General features: G+C 38.3%; 2 protein-coding genes across 4 annotated transcripts in view; one reads left to right on the top strand and one right to left on the bottom strand.

Moving 5' to 3' along the window:
• Nucleotides 1-16,835, top strand: part of PPP2R5A (protein phosphatase 2 regulatory subunit B'alpha) — a 44,525-nt gene that overhangs the window by 25,969 nt on the left and 1,721 nt on the right. Inside the window, exons 4-12 of the mRNA XM_037405794.1 lie at nucleotides 3,320-3,412; nucleotides 5,364-5,494; nucleotides 5,705-5,764; nucleotides 6,890-6,998; nucleotides 9,125-9,178; nucleotides 13,144-13,194; nucleotides 14,126-14,245; nucleotides 14,332-14,459; nucleotides 16,423-16,524. Coding sequence (XP_037261691.1) covers nucleotides 3,320-3,412; nucleotides 5,364-5,494; nucleotides 5,705-5,764; nucleotides 6,890-6,998; nucleotides 9,125-9,178; nucleotides 13,144-13,194; nucleotides 14,126-14,245; nucleotides 14,332-14,459; nucleotides 16,423-16,524 — 848 coding nt within the window. The remainder of the gene's footprint in view (nucleotides 1-3,319; nucleotides 3,413-5,363; nucleotides 5,495-5,704; nucleotides 5,765-6,889; nucleotides 6,999-9,124; nucleotides 9,179-13,143; nucleotides 13,195-14,125; nucleotides 14,246-14,331; nucleotides 14,460-16,422; nucleotides 16,525-16,835) is intronic.
• The window catches only part of PACC1 (proton activated chloride channel 1), a 45,365-nt gene that overhangs the window by 2,325 nt on the left and 26,205 nt on the right, over nucleotides 1-16,835 (bottom strand). The window lies entirely within an intron of this gene.

The following is a 16,835-nucleotide window of genomic DNA, read 5'->3' on the forward strand; positions in this document are numbered from 1 at the left end:
TTCAAGTGGTTACTAATACAGACTTTCCCTATATTAGAAATGAGACATGCAACTGATGGATTTGTCATCATATATTGAGAATCTTGCATTCATATTAACTTGCTGTATTTTATAGATGAGATGTACTTTGGGTTTGATCCTAATTGATACCCTAAACTTAGTCTTGGACAGTTTGTACCAAGACATTACAGAATTATGCTTTAACTTAGTTCTTCTGCTTGAAGTTTATTGCAGTCCCCATATCTGTTTATGGAAAGAAGCCATAATAGTCCTTCCTCTTTCTGTCCCTTAGGAAAAACAAAAGATAATTCAGTCTTCATTTGTAAAAGATGCTCTATCCCATGACAATTCTAGTGGCTCTTTTTCTGAATCCTTTCAAGTTTGAATAAATTTCCTCAAGTGTGTGTAGGACTGTGCATCTCTGTACTGTCAGTATCTTCCTGGAGTATCCCAGGATTTCATCTGTCACTTCCAAGGCTTCATTGTGTAGATGGATCTTATCATCCTACAGTTAACCCTTTCTCAGTTTAAAGGCTTGTAAATGCTTAAAAGATGCTTTTTCTTGGATCCTGAACTGTAACTTGGCAATCCTTGAGTTTCGTCCTGTAGTTATTACTCCAGGCCTTTAGGATCAATTTGTTCTTATTGATAACCTGCCATGCTTTTTTCTTTTTCTTCTCTCCCCTCTGGCCCTGGTGGTAGCTTCTAATACCATGATCATCTAAGCAGTTATCACACATGACTATTCTTTGTTGTTGTCACATAGAGAAATACTTAATACAGGAACTTATTACAGAAATATTTAATGACATATAATTCCAAAATTAATCCTATGAAGCTGTGCTAATAACCTCCCTCCAGCCATATATTTCCCATTTCAATACAAACCACTAACAAATGTATGTAGTTTCTGGCTTGAAAAAGATCAGTAGAGCATGGAATGGCTTGGGTCAGAAGGGACCATTAAAGATCACCTAGTCCAACTACCCTGCAATAAGCAGGGACATCTTCAACTAGATCAGACTTCTCAAAGCCCTGTCTAGCCTGGCCTTGAATATATTTGCAGGGATGGGGCACCTACCACCTGCCTGGGCTGTTCCAGTGTTTCACCACCCTCATTGTAAAAAAATTCTTACATCTAGCCTGATTCTGCCCTCCTTTAGTTTAAAACCATTACCCCTTGTCCTTTCGGTACAGGCACTGCTAAAAAGTCCTCCCCCACCTTTATTCTAAGCCCTCTTTAAGTACTGAAAGGCCACAATAAGGTGTCCTCAGAGCCCTCTCTCCAGGCTGAGCAACCTTAACTCTCAGCCTGTCCTCACAGGAGATGTGTTCCCTCCCTCTGATGGTTTCTGTGGCCTTCCTCTGGACTTGCTCTAACAGATCTTTCCTGTACTGAGGACTCCAGAGCTGGCTGCTTTGGGGTCGGTCTCACCAGAGCAGAGCGGCAGGGTTGTCTCCCTCAGCCTGCTGGCCACACTTCTTTTGATGCAGCCCAGGATACAGTTGGCTTTCTGGGCTGCAAGCCCCCATCGCCAGGTCATGTTGGGCTTCCTAGTAAACCAACAACCCTGAGTCCTTCTCCTCAGGGCTGATGTCAATCCATTCTCTGCCCAGCCCAGAGTTGTGCTTGGAATTGCCTTGACCCAGGTGCAGGACCTTGCACTTGGCCTTGTTGAACTTCATGACATTTGCATGGGCCCATCTCTCAAGCCTGTCAGGGTCCCGCTGGATGGCATCCCAACCCTCAGGCGTGTCAACTGCACTACTCAGCTTGGTGGCATCTGCAGATTCGCTGAGGATACACTAGATTCCACTGTTTATGTCATTGATGAAGATATTAAACAGCCATGGTTGATACCTTTCTAAGATGAAGAATTGAGTGTGGTAATATTAAAGATTCTATTAGATTGTCTATTACCAGGTTTTTATAAATTCTGTCCTGTGTTGTCTATTGTGCAATTGTGTGCTATTGTGTTTATCCACAAGATGAAAAATTAAGGCTGTACAGGGAAGCTTGGGTTTTAATACAGTTCTGTTAAAAGAAATTTGTATATGTTTAAACTGCTGATATGAAAAGCTCTTGTTACAGTCTGTCAGAGGGGAAAAAGACCGAAGGGGAGCTTGGGTTTGTAAGCTTCAGCTTTGCAGATACAGCATACCCTCCTTGAGGCTATGCATAAGTAACTGTCATCTCAAATGTTCTAGATAAAAAGTACTTATTGTCAAGCACTTGTCTCAAGTGGACTTCATAATTGTAATTATGAATTAGGTGTTGGCTCTCAGTTTAATAAGTACTCTTAGTGGTAATAGTTGAAATACATGCCTTAGAGTGTGACCACAGCTCTGTGTGGGTTTTATTTAGAACTCCTGTCAGTGATGTCTTTATGTATCTAAATTGCATTTTAGTATTATTACTAATCAGTTGTTTATCTAACATGACGTTAAGAAATAGGTGTTGAGAACGTAAGCAGCCCCAAATGTATCTAAACATATGACATCTTTCCTGTCAATTCTGTCTTAATTAAGAGATGCCTTACATGTATTTTATAGGTCTGCCTTTGTTATGGAAGTACAGTATTTTGTGTCTTGGACTTCACATGAGCCCCAAAATATGGGGCTTTGTGCTCTGGCTTCTTCATGCCTCTCAGCTACCTCAGGCCCTTGCTAGCTCTATCTGCTGTCTGTTTTTCTATCTGTGGGTGTTGCAGGATCATAACGAATGGGGACTTGAACTCAATAGAAATAATATACTACAAAATATAAGGGATGCTGAAGATAAATCTGCAGAGGGTCCTGTTGTTTGACTTGAGCATCCAGGATATAGAAACCTAATGTTAAGTGAAACTCAAGTTTCTGTGTATTCGTTCAGCTTTTTAATACGACTTTTCACATTTAGAATTTGCAACTGAAACTTAATTTCAGGAGCACTTAGCAGATTTTTCTTCATCTGTTTAAAGAATTATATGATGTTAGAGCACTTTACCTTCAGTGCTGAGAAGTGTTTGGTAACTTATTTCTACATAATAAATTCTTAATATAGCAGGAAATGTGAATATATATAATACTTAGAATTTGTTTTTTGTCTAAGTGATACTTTCAGTAGATTATGTATTAAGCTGTGACTCTTCTGGGAGTTAGTGTTCTTGATATTACTGTAATTCTTCCAGTAAATTCCAGAAGAGGCTGTGATTAAGCAGTGATGTGTTAGGCTTCCTTTAAGCATGTAAATAGTCCCACTGACTTTGTGGTGGTGGCAGGGCTGAGATCTGTTATGGTGTATATAGTAACTTCAGATTTTTCATTTCAATGTTTGTAGTTGGTGTATGAATTTTTCCTGAGGTTTTTGGAGAGCCCGGATTTTCAGCCTAGCATTGCAAAGCGATATATTGACCAGAAATTTGTACAGCAGGTAAGTAGAGAGTTTTCCCACCTCCAGATTTAAAGATCAGCCCTCAAGCTTAACAGATGGACTGTACAGCTAAGGAGAGTATTAAAGCTTTCATGTTGACACAGGGTTAAATTTTAGTCGTTCTAACAGTGATTTCTGCCAAACACTAAATAAATAGCACATCACACCAGTCAGGCTATATGTAATTAGTAACTTCAGAAACACTGTTTTCCACTATCAACCTCAGTGCTTTGCAACGCAAAATATTTGTCATTTTTAAGTACAATTTGTGTTTTTAATGATTTGTAACTTCCAGTCAGTAACTTCAGATCAGTCAAATGTGCTAATTAAACTTTTGTAATGCTTTTATTTTTTCATAGATTTATCATGGGAAAACTTAAAGCGAACTTTTTCCTGTAAAAAGTTCCTGTACTTATTGTACATGAAACATGTTCCAACATCTGCTAACGTGACTGGACAGGGTCATTCTCTTTACTATTGTGTGTTAAACACAGAAGGAAAATCTAGTAAGAAAGCACATAGGAAAATCGTGCTTCACCATGCAAAATAACTATGAGCAAGAAAGTGAAGTGAGATACCATATTAAATATAACTTCTCAAGGAATTAGGCTGTAGGACACCATAACAATTTTTGTCCAAGGTTAACTCAGTTTTTTACCATGTCAAAACACTTGTTTGTCAAGGAAAAGCTCAGTATTTGAAGAGCAAGTGCTGGCAGGCTATCACAGTGCAGCAATGAAAAGGAAAAACATAGCTGGATGTTTTCCCTCCCCACCTTCAGTGACTGCATTTAATTTCCACTTCTTTGGTTTTACTGTTCTTGTTTATAGGTGTTTCCTTCTTCTCTGTTTTATTCTATTTTTCCAACAAAATTCAGGCCTGAAGCTGCTGCTGAACTATTGGCTGTGGGTACCAAATTTACTAATTGACCCATGGTTCTTAAGTGCCACGTTGCAGAGTTTCAATTCCTGACATTTCACTTGATCTTCCTCTCCAGTACGAGAAAGACAATGCAATGAACAGCTAGCTATATGTGGAAAGAAAGTGGAGTAGTGACCCTGAGAAATTCCTTCTAAATATAAAAATGAAATGAGCCTGAACGAGTTCCTGAACAGCTCTTTCCCGTCCCATATGCTCTTTGGTGTAGACGTACCTAAGCTTACAGACCTGGACTGAGCAGGAGCTGTAGCGACTGCTTGAGCAAAGTTACTGACTTGTTTAGCACAGTTAGCATTTCTGAATACGCTCTCAATTGGATGTGCAGGGAAAAAAACTACTAAAATCATGGTCCAGTGGGGTTGGAATATCTTTTGATGTCTTCAGGTGAGTAGGGTGTTTTCTGTATCCTTGGAAAACTTTCTACAAGGAAAAAAATGTGTGGAAAATCTTGCTAGCTTATTGTGGCATTTAGTCTATATTAGCAGAGAGTCAGTTATTATTACATATCTTATGCTTAATTTAAGACCTCCTCCATATAAAATCATTAATTTTAGTGAAATTTCTTGTAAAGGAATGCTTTTGCTTAACCTTCAAGACACAAGTAGCTTTTTTGGGATGAGCAGTACAAGTTTTTAATTAAGAAATTGTAGATATCTGACACAGCTTTGATTCATTCTAATTTCTTAAAGACCAAGTGTAAATCACTTAGCTAAAGGTTTGATAATCTCATTCTTATTTTGTTATTGTAATAGTTGTTGGAATGGCTTTATCTATTGCACACAGACATTTGAAGGGAATGAAGCGGCTGTTTTGTGGGGTTTTTTTTAAGTTATCAGCTTTATTTAAAATCCAATTTTGAAAATACAATGTTGACATCCAAATAAAATTTTTGGCTAAACTGATTCTAATTTTTCTGATTTAAACTTGTAGATTAAAGATAAAATTTGAATTGGTTAGTAACACAACAAACTAAGTCTTTCAAAAGTAATAAATTTCAATTTAATTTTTAAAGTTATTGGAGCTCTTTGATAGTGAAGACCCTCGAGAACGTGATTTCCTGAAGACCGTTCTTCATAGAATTTATGGAAAATTCCTTGGTTTAAGAGCATTCATCAGGAAACAGATTAACAACATTTTCCTCAGGTATGCTCTGTGTGTGTGACTAGGTTGAGGAATAATTTATCTTGCCTATATGGTCTGGGTCTGCAGTGATTTATTCTTGAAATAAAAAAAACTGGGTTTGATCTGTGATCTGGCTTTCAAATATTTAAAGCTTATTACAGGTTATTTCTTTGGGATCTGTAATCCTCTGTTTTGATTTCTGAGGGTTGTCTTTTTTTTTTTTTGTAACAGGTTTATATATGAAACAGAGCACTTCAATGGTGTTGCTGAACTTCTCGAGATATTAGGAAGGTAAGTTTGATCTGACAGAAAAAATGTTATTGTGGGTGCTTGCTTTAGCTTTCTTGCTTTGGGAATGGAGGGGAAAAGAAATGAGTGATGACGTGCAGTCACTGATATAATCTAATAACTGCCTGGGTTACCATATGAATACCAATTCGGTGCAAGTTTTAAAGATGACTGGCAAAATATTTCTCAAAGGTCCTTGTTTGTCAGTAATACCTACTCTTGCTTATCTTATATCTGATAGATGACTTATTTGATTCAGAAAATGAGTGTTAACTTATGCCCTCATGCTGAATGAAATGCTTTAATCTTCATTAGGCTGGTTTTCTTTAAATTCTATTCAGGAAAGCCTTGTAAGTGCTTGGGTGTTTTGGTTATCTTTTATGACGTTATTTCACTAATTTTAATTTTTAACTTTTTTGTGGTAGTATTTTCCTGGTTTTCCAAAACTGTCACATACATTTCACAATAGAAGATTTTATAAATATTACTGGTCTTAACTGAAAATCCAAACACTATGAAACTATTGTGGAACCAATTTTCATGAAAATCAAGTCAAAGGGATAGCATTATTTTCTCAGACTTATCTAAAATGTAGAGGGGAGGAAAAAACCCCAGCCTCTTCCTGAAGGACTTTTGTCTGTACGACTCATCAGCTCTTAAAAACAAGATTACTGAATCAGTGAGATAAATTAATAACTTTGAACATTTGTTTTGAGACTGTTGAACAACCTTTCCCTACAGAAACAAACTGCTGTTAAAATAGTTCAAAATTACATGCCATCTATTTTTTTTCTCTGCAAGTTGCTAGTGATTGTGGATGAAATGGATCAGCTTCCTGATGCATGTGTCTAAGCTTTACAATTAGACAGCAAGACTTCCTGTAGATGATTCTACTTTAAGGGAAGTCATGATAAAAATACTTCAGGCCATCTACTATGGTTCTCTGGTATTCCTGCCAAGAGTCTAAACTCTTATACCAACACTTTAAAGGTTGTGCATGTATAGAGCTATTTTATGAAAACAGTTTTAGAAACTGAATTGAATGTCTCTTGAATTTAGAGAAATTCTTGTCTTGCTAGGAAAAAATATTTTTTAATAAAAATAAACCCTGCTTATTCATGTTTTCAGTATTATCAATGGTTTTGCACTGCCACTGAAAGCAGAACACAAACAGTTCCTTATGAAAGTTCTGATTCCCATGCATACTGCAAAGGGATTAGCTTTGTTTCATGCACAGGTAAGCTTTTGCCTATTTTTAAGTGGTGGGGGTTTTTGTATTTGCATTTGAAACTAATGAAACTTGAAGCAGTATGCGCCGTAATATCAATATTCCAAAACATTTGCAAATTCAGTCACTCCTGCTTTAAAGATCTTACAGATCTGATGTCTAAATGTTAATTTTGAGATAATTAGCACATATTAAAAGTAAAAGAATATAACAGTGCATTGAAGTCATGTCACCTAAGTGAGAAGCTTTTTTGCTTGCTAGTCTTGTCACACTTTAAGCTTCATTTAATCTTAGGACCTTGTGCTGTTAATCACTTCCTTTATGTAACCTAAGTGCTGTGCATAAAGGAACCTTGAGTATGGCCAGGTACTCTCCAGAAGTGTGGTTTTTTTATTTCTAAAACCATACTAGTGATGGGGAAGGGTGGAGAATGTTGGATACAAATGGCAGATATGTATAGTAGCTGTCAGAATGCTGCAGTTCTTAATTTGACTTCCATTCTTACACGTTGCACATTCAGCATTTTATTTGAGGAATAATGTATATACTTTCTAGACATATGGCACTTGAGTATTGACTACATTTGATGCAGACTTGCAAGTAATTCTGCTGTGGCTAATTAAAAACTTGCTTTGTTAACTTAGCTCACTAATACAGCTCCTTAGAGACTAAAGATACACGGAAATGCGTTTCTAATTAAAGTGAAATCATTATGACTAGTCTACAAGCAGGATCAAGTCAAAAGCTCAGTTAATTCCTAGTTCTCATATAAAGTTTTAACTTAATTAGATCACTTGTCTTTGTGGTTTATTGCTATGCAATAGGCTGCTCTGTGGTCATGTCAGTGATACGAAAGGGACTGGTCACTTGCCAAAGGTGTCTCTGGTAGGTCAGTACAGCAAGATATCCTTTTTTCTGGATGATACGTTCAATGTGGTTCATCGGTACCTGAAAAGGTCCTGTTAATTCGGCTGTACTGTGTACCTGGAAGTAGCATTTGGTTTGCTGACCAGGCTACTCATCTGTCGCTCCATAAACCACTAGTGCCACATGCAGTTTCAGCAGTCTGTGTTTCTGGTTTCACACTAACCGGCAGGTGTAAACCCACACTGTATCTGCTTTGCGATCCGGAGAGGCCTGGCTGCTCTTACAGCACAAGTTTAGCCTACTCTTAAAAGTTGGAAGTCTTAAAGCTGAATTCAGTTTGAGTCTTTGTGTCTTTGAACAATAAAGCATTACTGTACAACATATATATAATGGGATTTTATGAGATTAATGTGTGACTTTTTTTTTTTTTTTAATCTACACATATGCATCCTTAGCCTAAGGGTAAAAGAAATAAATTAGACCCATTGCAATTAGCAGCTTTGTAATTATCTGCTTTGGGATGACAGATTAAAAAAAAACAACAACAACAATGGAAAGAGGACGCTTGTATTCAAGCATTCCAAGTATTGAAATGTACATTATTTTTGTCTTGGCTTTATAGTGTGAGAAGAAAAATAGTGTGACTTCTTAAAATCAGTCTTAATGGAATCTAGGAATGTAACTACTTTAGTAATAATATTATTGTATGGTTTCTGTACTGGGCAGAGGTATGGTTGTTCAGTTAGTTAACTATGTCCTAAGTAACTAAACAATAAGTAATTATAGACCGTATAATGTTACATTTTGGCCTGAGAAGATCCCTGGACGGAAATCACTAGTCTGGGAGAGCATGCTGGTGATTTAATCACATTATACTTCCCCCACTTCATACACTCTTCCACGGGCATTTGTTGTTGGCCGTTGCTGGGGACAGGACACTCAGCTGGACAGATGTTGCCTGATCTCTTGATTTTAAACTTTGTCAAGTTTAAAAGCAATTTTCTTCTAGGATGAAAAAAAAGATGATTTTTGATATACAGGAAGTTTTTATAAGATAGAGCAGGCCTGTATATCTTGCTGCTTTAATTACAGTTTTGTTTAGTTTGGAAGAATTTGAAATGGCTGTGTTAGGGGTGTTTTGGGTTGGGTTCCCTCCACCCCACCCCCCCAATCTGAAGTGCTTCCATTATAAATTGTGATATTTAGTTATGCTGCAATGTCTAAACAATGTCTGTTTAAACTAAATAGTCATATGACTTACATTCTAGCTCGCCTATTGTGTTGTACAGTTCCTGGAAAAAGATACAACTTTAACAGAGCCTGTAAGTGTTCTTCAGCTGAATGTTTTTCTATTTTTAATTTCAAGTGAATATTTCAGTGTAACTTGTTAGAATTGTATAGCAGTGCTATCTGTGCTGTCTTGATTAATGATCCATAGGTATTTTTTGGGAAAAATTAATTTAAATCCAGAACAGTTGTTAAGAAAATTCTGGGTTTGAAAGGGCAGTTATCTCTTAATCTGTGACCAAGATAGAGCACAAATTTAAGTAACAGTTTGAACCACTGATACCATGCAAATTACCTCATGCGAGAAAGTGTGTAACAACATGTATTCCTTCCTGCTAAGAACTAACATTTTAGTATTTTTGGTGCTGATGGCTTGTGCCTAGCCACTGCATAAAGCTGAAATATTTTAGGGAATAAACAATCCCAAAATAAAAGTTGGAAAGAATAACAACACTTTATTTAGACAGGAAGAACTCTGAAATTCCAAATGTGATGTTTCTGTTCTGTCTCTTAATTTACTGGGGTGCCTCTTGGCAGCTATGATACAGGTGCTTCAGGCATCAGTGGCTTTTGCCTGACTGAATCTCCCATGATACATATTGACAGCTCAGCTAAAAAAGGGGGTTGCAGTGCTTCGTGCAAGGGCTTTGGCAATGCCCATAAAGAAGAATGCAGGCTCAGGGCAGTGCAGTGGCTCATGGGGACAGAGATTCATGTCAGGCTAGCTAGAACAGGAGCTGGTTTTAGCTGGACAATCAGAAATCTTTCTGTTACGGTTTGCTGATATTTATAATAGTTTATACTTTTTTGTGACAAAAAAAATGAAGAGCTTACACAAAACCTAATTTTTTCTATAAAGAAAGCAGATAAACAGCTTTGTAGAAACAATATGGATCTTTACCAGTCTTTCAGTGGAAGCTTGTTTTCTGCACAGCTTAAGTATTGATGTTCCTTGTAGAAGACCAGTTTCTCTGTAGATGGTGGAAGGTGGTTGGCCTGACCGTCTGTAAACTTGCTTTGTCTGCTTGAAGCATCTTCTTTCCCCCTGAACTGCAGTGTTGACAGCTACATCGGTCAATAAGCTTATTTTGTTGGGATAGGGCGAGGAGAAAGGAACTGCTTAGGCCTTATTCCTTTAGCCAAGTGATAAAACCACCTAGGCATTTTGACAGTTAAAGCTGACAAGTGAACAGAAAACGTGTAATGTTGCATAGAGCCCTGCAAGTGATTGAGTGAAGTAACAACATGACAAAGTTAGAACTTCCGGATATGAATTTACAGAACTATGATGCTGGATCCAAACCCAAACTTTGAAGTAAAGAAGGCAGGGTTTTTGAAGTGGGAGTGACATAGTGCAATTCCGAGACTTCATCTGGACTATAGTATATACAGTTCTGGTTGTCTCGTCATCAGTAAAGATGAATTCGGAATGGAGAAGGTAGAAGAACTCAGTGCAGAGTCATTGCCTGTACGTGCTTTGGTCATTACTCTGAGCGTATGGTAAAATTTGCTTTATAAAGGAGTAAAAAGTAAGAAGTGAAGCTTTAAGAAACTTTCTGAGACGCTTGAAAAATAAATGTTAAAGTTTGGGGCAACTGATGAGATAGCATTTGAAATTTTTTTTTGGCTTTAGGTCAAGTAATATTTTAAGAACTCCATCAGAAGGCGCTCTTCACGAGTACCTTACTGTTATTTTTCTGGCAGGAATTGTCACTCAGGGTCAATTTAGAGGACATTCAATCTGAGCTCTTGTAACTATGGTAGTCTGCCTTAGGTCAGTCCTGTGATGTTTGCAGAGCTGACAAGAAGGGTTTGTTACCTAACCCTGCTAAGTGCAGTGGCCTTTACATTGAAGAAATCAGGCTAAAAATGCAGTCCTTGTATGCAAGATAAGTTTTCTAGCAGCTACCTGCTGTTGTAAGTCAGTATGTAGTAAGTATGGGAATTTTGTAGCTTGGATTTATCTTAAGTGTTTCGTATAGTAAAAGCAGCAAGATTTCAGATCTGCTTCATGTTGAGTATTTCTTTGAATAAAATCTTTGCACATCAATGTACATGTATCAGCTCTTTCATATGAAAGCACAGACAAGATGGAAACTGATATTCTTTCTGAGGAGCAAAGAATAGGTATCTTGTTGAGGTCTGCACTGTTAGAACAGATTATTTCTTTATCAAGTTGAGAACGTGTAATGTACTCAGCACCCTTACAAGTGCTGGAAGTTGGACTCTTCCAGCTGAATCAGTTTTATGTTTTCAAGACCACCAAATGCATGCCCCAGTTAGGGGTGTGTGCTAGGTTCTCACAGCTTTTCTTCAGCAAATGTGCCTGTCTGAAATTTTTTTGCTTACTTGCATTGTTCTGGGGGAAGGGAAGGTGTCGGCAGCGTAAGCTATTGCACCTCTAAACATTTGGTTTGTTCTTTCAAAATACAAAATCTCAACAGTACATAACGGAGTTAGTCATGAGCTAATTAACAGAAAATGGCCCTAGATTTAAAGTGTACTTACACAGACTAAATTATGAATCTAGAGAAGCAAGTGTAATTATTTAACGCAAGTTTGACTCATTGATAGTGGAGAGAAGCAAGGGTGCAAAGGACTGCCAGGTCAGGTAATTGCAGTGAAATGGAGGAGCACAAAGTTTCTCCTCCCCCCTCACTGTGCCATCTGCCCCAGCTCCTCTTCTCTGTCCGCGGAGGCAGCAAGGAGGCCAGGTCAGCAGCAGCCGAGCAGTTTGGGGAGGGAGCTCAGCCTCTGCGGGCCAGGCGACAAAGCTGGCCAGGGCCCTGCTCCTTCAGCAGGTGTCAGGTGCTGGTGTTGGTATTTCAGCCTGCTCGGCAGAACTGTACGGACAAGGCGCGGTAAGGAATCTGTTCTTCCCTTGTAACCTGCTTTGTTTCCATAGATTTGAGCATAGGCCTTTACCAGCTGCCTGAGGTTTCTGCATTTGCTCAGTGTCATTTGAAGTGACGTTCAGTTTTGTAGTGGCAGGATATGTGAGTATCCTAGGATACAGACTTGTGGGCACTTAAAATCATATTAACTTTTTCTTTGGAAAGTCACTTCTGATAGTACACATAGTTGTGAATAAGACAGTTGGGAAGCTGGGGGGGAAAAAATAACATGGCAGAAACCAAACATGGAAGTTGAATAGAACTATTCTGTTCAAATAGTTGACTAAGTTCTGCAGTTGGGTGTGATCAGTTAGGTGCTTTTTTTTCATAAAAATAGAGGTCCTTTCCTCAAAATGAAAGTTACAAGGCTTGGAGAATGTTTTTGCTTCTAAAACATAGTTACAGCTTTTTTTTTTTTTTTAGCCAGCATTAATTTTGTAATTTAGATGCCATGTCAGATGTTTGTTTCTAGGAAACAGGCCTCCAGCCTTTGTTTGTTGTGTTCCCCCCTTTCCTCCTGAGGAGCATACTTTCTAATTAAGCTTCCTGAAGGTTTTTTTTCCCCAGTCCTTGTGTAAGGCAGTTTCCAATGTAGATACTGGAATATATTTTCCCTTCATTTTTCTTTTTAAGTTTCCAGTCTTTGACATTTCAAATTCTAGAATTTAAGAGAAAGTGGTAGAGGCCACGGCTCCCCTGTACAGCCATTTGTGCAGTCAGCCTGTATCGCTTGCTTTCAGGCTTCAAACCTTGATGCTGAGACAGGTGCTCCCCGAAGTGTGGATAAGTAGAAAGACATATTCTGGGAAATCTAGCTACAAAATCAAATTGTTATCAGCATCCTATCAATTCATCCATGTACTGGGATGGGAGCGGAGTGTGAACAGTAAGCAAAGACTTGTGAGGGTCTAAATTATTCTGCTGACCTAAACAAGATAAGTATTTAAATGAGACAGCACAGTTTATTTTCAGTGGAACTACATTTAGCTGTATTCAGTTTTCATTGAACCTCTGGATAAAGAAAAGCAAAACTAGTACTTTTTTAGTCTTATCAAATATGTAATAGAAACTTGTTCTGCTTTAATTTGTTTGTGTTTTCAATATAGGTAATCAGAGGACTGCTCAAATTTTGGCCAAAAACTTGCAGTCAGAAAGAGGTTGGTCTTGTCTGTTTTTGATGTCTGCTGTGATGTGACATGTGGTGTGGCAGGTTCACGTGCTGTACCTCAGCTGTGCTGTTCAAGAGATCTTGCAAAAAACTTGCAGTTCAAGCTTCTTGGGGCGCTCATCTTTGTGGTGCAACTCAGTGCAGTCGTTTTGTATGTCTGTTCTTCCTACGGCATTACTATGTTAAAACCATATTGAAAGTTGTATTCAATTAAGGTACTGTATAGAAACACTATTTTCTGAGGTGAAAAGTATTTTAGTATAGGCCAGGCTGGAGGTAGTTATCTACAGTGTGACACAAGCTCAGCATCTGCGCCTGGTAAAGCATACATACGTTCTTTTTCCAAAGTATAAAAATAACTTTAAATGGCTTGGAAAATTCTTTTTTTTTTCTGGTTTCTTTGATGTAGTTAAAAAGAGTTTAAAAATCAGGAGTTTGATTTATGCCCCCAGATCCCACCCGACAGCTCTTTAAAAGTGGGGTCCCTTTAATACTGTTGACCCCATTTGTGAGTGGTGGTAAATTTTTCTCTGCCACCTACCCAGTGTTCTGCTGGTTGTAATTTAAAACGGGAGTTAACTGTTTATCACTTCAAAAGCTACTTTGGAGATCTTGCATAATGGTAATTGCTGCAGCCATTCCTGAAGAATTAAAAAGCTCTAGCATTCTTCTTAACAGTAAAAAACCATATTCTGCAGGAGCAGTTCTGTGAAGTGTTTAGAGCAGTTACACAAAAGAAGAAATCCAAAACTCCCTGACTTCTTCCAGGCTGCAAAAAAATGTGGATGTCTAATGCAATGTAATGACATACAGTGTTCTTTGTGGGATTCATGACTAATGTATAAGCTGTGTCTCGTTTGTTTACAGTGGCGATATAAAACATTCTCATACTTTTTGATATATTTCTTTTACACAAACAGGTCATGTTTTTAGGTGAAATTGAAGAAATCTTAGATGTAATAGAACCAACACAATTCAAAAAAATAGAAGAGCCTTTATTTAAGCAAATATCCAAGTGTGTATCAAGTTCACATTTTCAGGTAAGAATATTAAAGAAAACCACCACCAATGTTAAAAAAATTCGTAGTAATTCTTTGGCTGCTGACCCCTAAACGTTGTGTTTCAGGTTGCAGAAAGAGCTTTGTATTTCTGGAATAATGAATATATTCTTAGCCTGATTGAGGAGAACATTGATAAAATTCTACCAATCATGTTTGCCAGTTTATACAAGATCTCCAAAGAACACTGGAATCCGTATGTAATGTTTAACTTTATCTATAGTACCATAAATAAATTGTCCATGGTTTCAAGCCTGGATTGTAAGTTTGTAAATGTGACTTCATTTTTACTTAATTTCATTGTTTTAATCTGATTTAAGGGTGCTAAAATTGACATAGTTTTAAGCTGCATCATGCTTTCACTGCTCTGCATTGTTATGATTGAGACCTGGAATTTATTGAAAAAGTATGAGGAAACTGCATGATGGTCTTCATACTGTAATCACGTTTGATCCTGTGCGTGCGTTAAAAATCCAAATTGATGCTACTGAGACCAAAACAATTTCCAGGGGATGCTTTTGCTGTACTTATGCTTTGCTGTCCTTTACTACTTTAGATGAACAAAATTCTGTCAGTGTCTTCATAAGTAGTTATTGCAGAATTTGCTTGTGTCCAGCATCTCAAACTGAGTTGCAAGTCTATCTGCAGAATGTAAAGCTTGTAGAGGCAAAAGCCAGGGTAGGCAGGAGCCTCCCACAACTCTGAAGTGCATCAGATGTCCCGTTTCAAGCTCTTAGAGGCTCTGAAATTACTTTATCTAGGTGGTGTTTCTAGTTGCAAATGTATCAGCTAAGACAATATAAATTTTGGAGAACTAGTTCTTGGAGCATTAATATACTTGGGACCTCAACAAATCTGAAGGATGTTGCTCTTTCCCTAGCTGCAGGCAGAAGTTGCTCTTTATGAAGTGAAAGACACAGGATAATTGTATACCTTGAGGGCAAGGAAGTTTGGGGAAGAAAGTCTGACCCTTTGGTTTTAATCTGCTTTGGAGGGCAGACGCACTTACATCCATCTGGCTGTCCGACCCAGACTTAACTTGCTCAAAATCAAGCTTTTCCTCTTGGAAAACCAAAACCCTGAATAAGCTTTTGTCTTCAAACCACGTGAAAGCCACTGTTCAAAAGAAGAAAGTGTGCAGACAGGCTGCGGGTACTGTGCAGTTTGAGCGTAAGCCCTCTGAATAGCTGGGAGGTTTCCTAGGGCCAGAACAGAGCGTACTGAAAAGGCAAACCTGGCCCTTCTGTTACCACCTTAAGATTTTTTTTTTCTTTCCCTCCTTTTCCAAGGTCACAAGACTGCATGGCACCCCTGCTCTGCAGCCTTACAACCAGTACTGCTTTGTGAAGGTGAACTGCTAGTGAGGGCAAAGACAGTTTACCTACTTTTTTGATTAGTCATCAGCTTCATGATAGGCACTTTCTTAATGTTTCATTTGATTGCTGTTTTTGCATTTCTTCATATAATTATGAAGAGTGTGTTTAAAGGAGATAAACGCTACAATGTATAAGTTAACTTACTGAAATAGGAATGCTTTCACAAAAAGAATAGCGGTGCCTAATGTAGAAACAGAGCCAGCCATGTAAGACACAGCTAGTGTTGCTCAAGCTCTTCAGTTTCCTAAAGAAACGAAGGTACCGGAAACCATCACCTGATGTTCTCTAACGGGGCACATGCAGCAACGCTACCTGCTGCCCAAAAACGTTCTGGTAGAGCTTTTAGTAGCTGTATTAAACCATGCACCTGTGGTTCCTCTGCTGCATTCTTCTGCCCTGGCTTGAAGCTGTTAGCCAGAAGTTTTATTTTTCTGGACTCCCGTATTTCATTACTCAAGTATTACAAAATTGTTGTTTAAAACTCACGTTTGTTAAACGTTAACGTAATTGAATGGCTTTATAGTACAGCCACAGTACTAATAATTATATCCTATGCCATTACAAAAGTCAGGAATTTATGGTTAAAGAGCCATTTCAAAAAATGTTTAGATACGGTTTTTATTAATTCACAGAGGAAATTATAGTAAAGGATTTTGTGTCAAACTCACTGGCCTTACAGTTGTATCTTGATTAAGCTCAGAGTCCAAAAAAAGAGAATGAACGCTTGTTCACTGAAATTAATGTTGTGTCTTAATTCTAATGGTTGTGTTCTTTCTTTTCTAGCACTATTGTGGCACTGGTATATAACGTGCTGAAAACCCTGATGGAAATGAATGGCAAGCTTTTTGATGAACTTACAAGCTCGTATAAAGCAGAAAGGCAAAGGTACTGATTCTTCCCCCAAATGCATGTTGATGAATACATACCCAAAATGTACCAGCTGAAAAGAAACAAAACTTAATTGTGGCTGTGGGGTTCTCTGGTGGAACTGCTCATCAGATACTTGCTGCTGGGTGTCACTTGAGCGGAGCCACCTGCCCAGGTGTGTGTCTGTGGTGTGGTGGGAGCGGGAGCCCGGGGAGGGGGCAGGAAGGCCCCAGCTCCCATCCATCCTGCCTGGGCAGGCAGCTCGCCCTCTCCTGTGTGGTAAAACCAGGATCAGCTGCTGCCATGAAGGGCCTCCTGGTGCTGACCGC

This window comes from Falco rusticolus, chromosome 12, assembly GCF_015220075.1.
Source record: "Falco rusticolus isolate bFalRus1 chromosome 12, bFalRus1.pri, whole genome shotgun sequence".
NCBI classification, from domain to species: Eukaryota; Metazoa; Chordata; class Aves; order Falconiformes; family Falconidae; genus Falco; species Falco rusticolus.